The 10,767-nt window shown below is 26.1% G+C and overlaps 2 protein-coding genes across 2 annotated transcripts; one reads left to right on the top strand and one right to left on the bottom strand.

The window, feature by feature from the left end:
- The first annotated feature begins 3,064 nt into the window (after positions 1 to 3,064).
- On the top strand, positions 3,065 to 4,547 carry LOC105247931 (zinc finger protein 511). The gene is made up of 3 exons (XM_011252397.3): positions 3,065 to 3,474; positions 3,721 to 3,922; positions 4,010 to 4,547. Exons 1-3 carry the CDS (start codon positions 3,335 to 3,337, stop codon positions 4,448 to 4,450), a joined length of 783 nt encoding a protein of 260 aa, XP_011250699.2. The 5' UTR covers positions 3,065 to 3,334; the 3' UTR covers positions 4,451 to 4,547.
- Positions 4,548 to 5,969: 1,422 nt separating this feature from the next.
- Positions 5,970 to 10,398, bottom strand: LOC105247930 (protein giant). Its single transcript, XM_011252396.3, has 2 exons — positions 9,897 to 10,398; positions 5,970 to 7,169 (listed from the first exon to the last, which is right to left on the bottom strand). The coding sequence occupies exon 2, from the start codon at positions 7,148 to 7,150 to the stop codon at positions 6,074 to 6,076; it is 1,077 nt and encodes a 358-aa protein (XP_011250698.1). The 5' UTR covers positions 7,151 to 7,169; positions 9,897 to 10,398; the 3' UTR covers positions 5,970 to 6,073.
- Between the last annotated feature and the right edge of the window lie 369 nt (positions 10,399 to 10,767).

Raw genomic sequence — 10,767 nt, 5'->3', positions numbered from 1 at the left:
CATAGACGATACTGCTTTTCGCGGCGTTCAGTCGTTAGAATGTACTTGGAGTGGGAAAAACGACATCAACATCCGGATTCTGGTCATAACGTCTTATTAATTACATTTCGTTGTAATTTATTTCTCTCTACGGAAATATTTGGCGTTATTTAAAAAAGAATTAAAATTATTAAAAATTGTTCGACAAAGAGGTATATATGTTTATATATGTATAAAACAAAAATAGTTCTATAAATAAAAATAATTATAGGTATATATAATTGTTTAATTTGAATTTTATATATTAAACTTTTTATATTAATTTATTTCTGAGTGTCTTCTCTTTGGGCACGTTTACTAATTATAAAAAGATATTCTGATTCTAAGAAAAGTAAGAATAGATTTAAGAAAAGTTGTTTATACGTTAACTGTACATTTACATAATGCAATTGAATCAAGCTGTACATTTACATAATGCAGTTGAATCAAGCTGTACATTTACATAATGCAGTTGAATCAAGCTGTACATTTACATAATGCAGTTGAATCAAGCGATACGTAAGGCCGTTTTTGCACTAGTAAATAAGTACAAATTTATAGCAGCACATACATACTAAAATAAGTAATATAATTAATTGCGCAAGTATTATTATCATAATTTGTATTGAATAATCCTATAATATAATAACTTATATGATATAACTTTAGTTAATATTAACTTATTGTTAGTATAATATACTTAATATATAATATAATATCATATAAAAATTTATAATATTAATTACTTTATTATTTTAATTCTACTATTGTAATTTTATATACGACAGTCTTTATTATGCATCAGTGTGCATTAGTGCATTCAATTAAATTCCATCTTTCTCCCGCTATATATCAATTACTTTATTTCCAAAAAAATGTGATAAACACTTTATTTATGTGAAACATAATGAAAATAATTCTGTGATGCTTTGTTCTCCTTTGATGACTTATTTAGTCCATTCATATATTAAATAATATACATTGTTATTTTTAAAATTTTTATATTATTAAAGAGATTCTGTATAAGAACATTTTTAATAATTTAAACATTAATATAACGGTCTCTTTCTAAATTTGTGCATAATAATAGCTGTATTTTCAAACATTTTATAAATTTATAAAAACTTTTTATTCACCAACAAAGATATATACATATATATATATATATATATATATATATATATATATATATCTAGAGAGAGAAAGCGAAAGAGAGAAAATACATAGTCAAATTTTAAAATATCGTTTTAATTAAATTCAATATATTATATAACATTCATTTGTAAACAAAATTTCGAAACTTTATCCATCTGTTTTTCAACATCATATATATTTTTTACTTTTATATTGAATTGTTTTATCTTATCTTATTATATAGATAGAATATATAATTTATTCATTCATTTTTAGTCACACTACTAGCTGCAATAACATTTAATTGTTTCTTAATCAAGTGAAAAAATATCTCCTACCTGCGTGAAATTTAAATCCGGATACATAGAAATACTTTCTTCCTGAAGGATGTTTGAACTGTTATCATCCTTCGGCGTGATAGTTGCCTTTGTCAATATTAAACCTTTTAATAAAACACATAAAATTGTTCCAAACATAATTTGCATTTTTCGTAATATAAATTATAAACAGTAGCTACCGTATACGTTACCGTTTTGTCATCATTCGCACGGTGACTCTGGAGTAATAAAGTAGTGGTGAGAAACGTTTCGTATACTTTAATTTTTTTACTAAACACGATTACGATTAGTATCGGAACATAATTTGCTATAAATATTAACAAAATTAATTAATTAAAAATTAATTAACGACATGAAACTGTATCGCAACAATAAAACTTTATCGAATCGCAATCATTCATTATTGCGATTAAGAATTGAAACAGGGAATACATAAAACAGGATAAAAGAATTAATTATATTATGATATCCATCACTGATGCTTATAATAATTCTTTAACAATACTAGAATTAACTATATTTCGACCAATGCTTTAAATTTTCTCAATCCTTCTTAATTAAACAATATACAATTTAATCGAGAATCGATTAAATGATAGGAATCCAAGATATTAAATAATCACTTCGATAATTGCGATCTTTACGGACAATAATTATTATTTTAATATTTAGAATCACAAATATATTTCGTCTAAATTAAAGTATTTGTATATATTGTACAAAGTATTTGTTTCTGTAGTATATATTTTTGAAATATGCAAAGATAAAAGAGTAATTGTTATTTTCATATCAAAGAGTCATTAATAAAATCGGAAAAGATAAAATATAAAATATAAAAATAATATAATATAATATAATATAAAATATATAATATATATAAAATATATAAAATATAAAAATTCGATGCTAAATTAATATAACTTATTATTGAATATAAGCTTTACAAAATTTGACGAACGTCTTCGTTACAGAATCGCGAGTCAATTATTATGAATTTAATCATAACAATTTCCGTTAAATTTATCTATTATATTTATGAATATTCGTAAAATAAATTAATAAATTATGATTGCGAAAATACCGTGCTCGTTTTTTTCGCGTTCTTATATAAGATTGTCGTTTTAATACAAGAATTTTATCGCTGTCTCTCTCATCAGATATTATTGCTAAATATTGTTCATTAAATATAAATTAAAGAAATATCGAATAAGAGTGTGAAGATTCGATGTGATAAGTCAACAATTAAATATTATTTAAATATTAATTGAACAAATTTTATACATGTATTAATAATTACATTTTTAAATAATTAAAAAATTATTGATAACCGCCATTTTGTGCACATAGCACGGAACAAAACCAGAAATTGTGCACATTATATGTTACCCTCTGGACATTATATGTTACCCTCTGGACATTATATGTTACCCTCTGGACATTATATGTTACCCTCTGGACATTATATGTTACCCTCTGGACATGGCTTTGTAGTTCATGTTCATATTTTTAATATCCACAGAGGGAGTATCGCCGACCTCTCTCTCTGATTGTTAGTAAATAAAAAGCAGTGGAAGGATCGTACATGAGTTTTTCTCAAATTTAATAATGTTTTTCAATGTCAACTTTTAAACTGACTTGAAAATAATCATTACAGTCCTATTGTTATATAATTATTATATTAATTACAATATCATATTGTTACAATTATACTAGTACAGTTATCTACAATAATATCGTTATGACTATCCTGGTTTATTAATTTAACATAAAAGGATAAATAGAACATTGAATTCTTGTGAAGAAGAGACGTATGATTTATTTCTATATCTTAATATTTCGCAATTATGGAAGAAGTTCTTCAACAGTTGGGAGTAGGAATTCGACCTGTGGATGATCCTTTCTTTGACGATTCTTATAAAGTCTGCAAAGTCTTTCAAAGGAAAGGCATCACGATTGACGACGAGGAGGAATTATGTCACGAAGTGTAAGTGTAGGTCTTCTGAAAAACATTGACATAATTTAATAGTTTATTTTTAATGTAAATATACTTTAGAAATTATATACTCCTATCTTTAAAGAATATTACAAAATAATCAAAATTCTTCTTAGAGAATTAAATTAGATTCTGAGAGAATTAAATTCAATCCTTTTAAATAAAAATAATGATTGTGTGTATATTTATATACATGTGACTTGGAATGAAAAAAGTAAAGTTGATATTCTATTTCAGTATTAAAGAGTTCTCGTGTTACGTCCCAGGATGTCAGGCTACTTTTCAAACGTTATTCGATTATGAGATGCATTATAATAGTTCTCATCGATACACTTGTACAGAGTGTAAAGCATCTAGACCAAGTCCACGTCTATTGGAGATTCATATTCAAGAGACGCACGATGCCTTTTTTAAAATTATGGCTGAGAAGCAAGCAATGGTATTTATATTTATTATTTGCAATTTTAAATCTTATAATCATTTTATTAATAATATATTTTTAATAATATAAAATATTTTTGTTTAGTTTCAATGTTATGATTCTGAATGTGATATAAAATTTTACAATCCGATGGAAAGGAGAGAACATTGCATTAAAATACATAAATTTCCAAAGAAGTATCGGTTTGACAATATACAACATTGTATCAAGGAAGACGAATCGAATGAGAATAGAATGGAAATCGATGTTGATGACAAAAGTAAAAGAAAACCTGCTAAAGTATTCTTCAAAAATCAAAAAAGCAAAATGTTTCCAAAAGGTGCCAGTATAGTCTGTAGTAATAATGCTAGCTCGGAAGCAATTCCGACACCTAATATCAACACTAAAGTAACAACATCATTAGTTTTTGTTCCTAGACAAGTACAAAAATCGTTTTCGAAGGTACTTACAGGTAATCAAAATAAAGAAAAGAATGTTCTTGAATCAGAAACTATGACAGAACTTGCAGATTCGCTGCCTGATTGACAATTTGTATATGTACAAGATTCATTTCAGTTGAATTTCATTGATTGAACACTTTGAAATATTTTTCTAAGAATATGTAATTTTTACTGAGACAAATAAATGCTTTCTTTTTATCGAGATAAAAAAAAAGAACGAATTAATGCTCTATGTGTATCTATATGTGTGTATGTATATATACACATATATATATACACATATATAAATTATATACATATATGTGTGTGTATTAATGTAAATTAATTTAGTGAATTTATCGTATTATATTTATTGTATGTTTTACTATAATTTATTAATTTTTCTTTATAGTATATTATGCCGGGTTAGCTGCATTTTTCCTTTTTTTATTTCTTTTATCATATAAATCCAATATGTAGAATCTTCGAAGAGATTACTCGTTTTTTACAATTACATAAATTAGTTTGAGATCTATCTATAAACTAACTCGCACGTTCAAGGTGCAACATTCTCGTTGCAAAACATATTCGCTTATTTTCAAGATCATCTTCATGTTCTATCTACACATAATATCTTCTTTTTTCCTCGATTTTTTTTAAAAAGTCTTAGAAAACGCAATATAAGCTGCAATTACATAATTTACATTCGACGAAAATAAAAAGCCACTATATCGCTTTCCTTTTTCTTAACTCTGTGAGAATAAATAATCTCGCACAAGGATATTCTTCGAATTCTTGAATATTGAAATTGATATTGTAATTTCAGTATTGACTCATATTGAAATTTCGTCTAATTCCTGATGTTTCATCCTGATGTTGAGGTTTCCTGATTTTTATTATGGAAAAGTCATGATAGAACTTAAGGATTGATTTGAATCTAGCAAACCGCGCATTCAAGAAGCACATTCATTAAAATAAAAAACTCCAAAAGTGATTAATGCATAAAATAAGTGAGGAAAATTATAATTACGAAAATACATTTAAAATTCTTTTATTTCCTTCAAAACTAATATAAATTTTACATAATATAATTTACATAATTTTACATAATATAAATTTTTAAATTAGTCGAGGAAATTATTTGTTTAAGAATATATAATATATGATATATGATATATGATAAATGTATATGATATATGATATAATATATGATAAATTGATGATAAATTTTAAATGTAATAACTCAATATAAATCATTTATTAAACGATCGTTCATTCTTCTCGATTAGAAAAATTAATAAATTTGGAGATAAATAAATATTTTATTTACGAAAAGTTGATAAAACAAGAATACACATTATACAAGTCTACATCATATAAATGTATTTTAATATATAACAATAATCTTATATATATATATGTATTTATATAATGTATGTAAATATATATATATATATATATTATACATATATTATATATACATATATATGCATACATATACGTATGTTACATATTTCGATGTATAATATACACACATATGTACATATATAATTTACGCAAAAATAAATAATATGTAATATATATGTAATGTATGTATATGTGCTTGTACATAGAAATGTAACATTAATTATAAACATTATGTAAGCATTAATTAACACTATATATGCATTACATGTATATCGACAATTTGCTAAATCAGGTTGTTACCATTACACATACTCGAAGAGTTTCACCAATGTTTATACTTCTTAATTTGATTTATATCGTAACCCAATTGTTGTAACAAGCAGTGTAATCCTGTTAATTCGCTCTTCAATCGTGTATTCTCATTTTCTAGGAAGGTCGCCCAGATCGCGAGCTCATCTTCTTTGGCCCTTCGTGCATCTCGAGAACGCTTTGCTGCTTCGTTATTCTTCTTTCTTCGTTCCCAATAAGCAGCGTCCTTTTCTTCAGCAGTACTGGTAGGCAATCCCGGATGTTCAGTTTTGGATGTTCGACGCATTTTCGGATTCGGTGTATTCTCGTTCATCTTTTTGTACGTAAGCATTTTTTCTCGAAATTCAAAGTATTCACTTGAATTGTAGGTGAACGCAGTGTCGATATGCCTCTTTAAAGCGGGAAAGGAACTCTTCGAGTATGCTTTGAAAGGCCTTGGGGTCTTTTTTATCACTTCCAACGATGGCGTTGACATTTCTTGCGTCAATGGGACATTCATAAATTCTAGCGGATTCTTTTCGGTAGTTCTATTTGTCTGTAATGATGATGTTTCTGCGCACGATGTAAACGTTGACGCAATCGTTGAGGTCGCTACCGGAATCTTTATGGCCTCGCTGTTTAGGTATGAAGGCAACGGCAGAAATGGCATTCCTATTGTTACGCCCGGGGGTGGAACAAACAGCGGTATATTATTATTCGTAATGTTGCTGCGAGTATTGTAAAAGGACGGTATACACTCGATCGTTTCTTTTGCCGAATCCGACTCGGAGGATGATGATGACAGCAGAATATCGCTCGTAAAAGGACTCTGTTTCTCCACATCCGTTAGATTTGAGTGTTGATCTGGCCTGTTTGGATGGATTTGTTGTGCAGGCATGCTTCGAAACAAATAGCTCCTTAGTGTATTTCTGTCTGTGATTGTTGTAGATGTCACGGAATTTTTGCGTGATAAGTCTAGAGCCGAGTAATTCTGAGATTTAGATTCTCCCTCTGATTCCGAGTTGGTTCCTTGCTTCGACCGACGAGATAAATCCCAAGTTTGAAGATCGTTCGCGTTCTTTAGCTCCATATCATTTGTGGCGTTTTGCATTGTTATCTGCGTGATTTATCTATAATAAAATAAAATTTATTAATAGTTAATCATTAATTAAATTCTTAATAATTAATCATTGATATTTTATATTGCAGATAAGAAAATTATTAAAAATTTTAAAGTAAAATGATTTAAAAGATACTTAAAAAATTATGTTGTTTGTTACAACATTCAAATTAGAATTAAATCATAAAGTTTACAATTTAAATAAAGTTATTTTTTATGAAATTTTAATTAATTCAAAAATACTTTAAATTCTGATTACACTTACACGCGCACGTACGCATAATATTAATTCTTTTTTTTTATTTCAGATTTTTTATTTCAGATTAAAAATATTTTGTAAAATTTTCCTTTTTTTTTAGAAAATATACATTTTATGTTATTTAATTTTACGCTATTAATGTTAATATTAATATTTATTTATTAATATTAATTGTCATTTAATATATTTTATCTTTTTGTGTACATGAATATAGTAATATAAAATTAATTATATAACGTTTATGACAAAATATAAATCATAATTTAATAATAATTGATGTTATGCAATATTATATAATTAATATACAATTCTGCCATTAATTATTTAATTTCAATAATTTTTAACAGAAATTATTGAAAGTGAGTTAAATAAATGCTGATCAAATCTCGATACGCAGTGTGAGATTCATTTTTTCACCATTTAATGTTTATGTATAATTATTTATATAATATCTGACTATTCAAAATTTATAATTACTTAAAAAATTCATATATAGTTACATGCATTAATACCGATGATAATAATGAATGCTTTTGTATTGCACTTTGCACATTATTCTCCAACGCTTTCTAAAGGGACTTATCAGTACTTGAAAGTCTTTAGAAACGTTTAAGGACGAAAATATTTAAGTCAGTTGATTAGATAGCCATTAAATCAAAATAGTCATTAATGCATGGTTTACATAATAGACAAATGCTTTCACTCATTAATCATTTGTGAAAAGAATGCATCATATCTAAATATTTTATATGTTATTAATTATCCAAGAGGTAATACTTAAATAGCTATGAATAAGTGCTATGATTAAATACATGTGTCACGTCAAAGTATTAAAAATAAAAATAAGTATGCGTGTGTGTGTTAAATAAACTAAATAAATAAGATAATTTTTATATATTTCAGATAATACATTAATATATTTCAGATAGTATCTCAAGTAGCAGAGTGATGTCAAATGATATCTTAATAACGTTTTAATTACGTCATTGTAACGTTTTAATGACGTCATTAAGATGTCTCAAGACATTGTCTTGATGCTTGAGATATTTTTATTGAGATATATTTTATTGAGATATATTTATTTGATGTAAATTACAGCAATCAATTAAACTGAAATTAATGCGCTGATTTTGTGAACGCTACAATAATTAAATCTTTTAAATTAATTAATTTTGTAAATAAATTAATTGCTTCGTAACAGCGATTTAATAATTATATAAAATACATTTTAGTTAAACTAAAAATAAAATAATTTAAAATGAATAATTGAGAATTATAAAGATTTATAATTCTTGTAATTATAAGAATTACAAAATTATTTTTATTTTTTTAATAGAATATTTAAATATGTATGCATATATATTTTTTACAAATAAATTCAGCGACAATACAAGATAACATTGTTAATACAAGATAATACAAGATGAAATTGTGGAAAATTATTATTAAAATTTGAGATTCTCCTGTAATTGTAATGATATTAAATTATAGAGAAAAACGAGTAAAAACTTTCTTGCAAAAAAAATTTTTATTCGTTTTTTTATATATTACAATTCCGATAAAATAGATGAATGAAATGTGAAATTTTCTTCTAATTATTTTAAAGTAAGAAGGCGTCTTGAATTTTCAATAAAAATGGGCATAAATAACAATAAAAAAATAATAAAATAAAATAAAAATTTGTTCAAAGTAATAACTAAATGACGAAAAATGGCAAATAAGAGTACGGGCGTAGTAATTAGAGCGCAAGAAAAAAAATCTTTTTGTTTTTATTAATATATTAAAAAATATTCAATTTCATTACAAAATATAATTAAATATGGATATTTTGTTAAAAGGATAATAACACATAAAAAAATTAAAGTATTTCGGCATTTTCTGTCCGACTTTGCACATGTCTATTCCGAAATAATTAATTTTATATGTTTCTATTCGATTGGATAGTCATTAAATTATGATGGTCAATGCATGGTTAATGAATATCGCTTACGTGATAGATACACTTTCACATTCAACACTATTTTTGGAAAAAATGCATTATTAACATATTTTTAGAAAGAATGCATCATATCTTTTTAACATTATATTTTTTATTATCATATTTTTCATTATATTTTGTTAACATTAATATTGTTATAAAGATGGACTAAAAATGGCCCGAAACGTCCATATTTTATTATAACTATATTTAAATAGAATTGAATATATTTTATATTAATATATTAATAAAAAAGGGGAAAAATTTGTTTTTTAGCTCTAATACTACTTCATTCTTGCCATTTTCATCATTTATTATTAATAAAAATAGACATTTTATGATTATTAATCAGGATTTACAACTATTTGTTAATTCACGAACCAGAAAGAGAGCTTGTCATTTAACTAAAAGACCAGAAGTCTTGAAAACGTAAAAATATTATTTAACATCCGACAGAATCCTTCTTATCACACTCTATAAATACATATCGCTCTGCTTACCTAATAATTCCTTATTCCAAGGTTATACGAACTGATAACACAACACTAATGATGACACGATGCTCTTCTTCTCTCGAAAATATTTCAGTTATTCTATCTTTAAATTGTAATCGCAGCTTAAAGAATACAGGAAAAGGGTTTCACGCCGTCTTACATCCGGTCAATCGTGCTCACTGTGCGAAACTCCTATACCATCTAATCTTGGGGGTTGAAGTAAAGCTTATATAGCTGTACTTTTAAGGCCCCACACAAGAGCCCTAGGTGGGGAAACGATGCTACCTGTTGGTCACAACTCGAAATCGACGCGTGTCCGTCATTTTGACCAATTTCCAAAATATCCCAAATGTTAGGTCATGCCCAAAAGGTTGTCTTCACATTAAATTATCCCACTACTGAATTTTTGTTATCTAATGTTTGCCTATTTATCTAATGATTTTGCCACTGAATCTTTATCATCTAATAAGAGAAACTGTATCTTTATTATCTAATATTTGCCTATTTATTTAATAATTTTGCCAAGAAAAATGCATCATGAGAGAATAAATTTTCTGTTCTGTGATGTCAAATTTCCAGAACATGCGTCGTATTTCTCCTCCTCTCCTTTCTTTGGAGATGTAATATGTCACTTTGAGACCATGTGTCGTTTATATGATTTATCGTACACATACAAATGCTATTGTATTGAAAAGAATTATCATTGTTTACTTTGAAATCAATGAATTCTCCGATGCAACTGTTTTATCAAAGATTTAATCGAAGCGACACTAATTAAGATTTTGAAACATTTGAGAAAAATAATATGTCAAGTATCCAAGATTTGTAACATCTGCATTATTAAATATAGCAGTATGTATAAAATTAATCTTGGTTC

This window comes from Camponotus floridanus, unplaced genomic scaffold (assembly GCF_003227725.1).
Source record: "Camponotus floridanus strain SB8 unplaced genomic scaffold, Cflo_v7.5 scaffold324, whole genome shotgun sequence".
In the NCBI taxonomy this organism is placed as follows: Eukaryota; Metazoa; Arthropoda; class Insecta; order Hymenoptera; family Formicidae; genus Camponotus; species Camponotus floridanus.
This window is presented reverse-complemented; position numbering and strand designations above follow the sequence as displayed.

Coding starts and splice junctions, on each gene's coding strand:
- LOC105247931 (XM_011252397.3), top strand. CDS start 3,335: ATGGAAGAAGTTCTTCAACAGTTGGGAGTAGGAATTCGACCTGTGGAT. Junction 3,475..3,720: donor GAGGAATTATGTCACGAAGT/GTAAGTGTAGGT, acceptor ATTCTATTTCAG/TATTAAAGAGTTCTCGTGTT. Junction 3,923..4,009: donor TGGCTGAGAAGCAAGCAATG/GTATTTATATTT, acceptor ATTTTTGTTTAG/TTTCAATGTTATGATTCTGA.
- LOC105247930 (XM_011252396.3), bottom strand. CDS start 7,150: ATGCAAAACGCCACAAATGATATGGAGCTAAAGAACGCGAACGATCTT.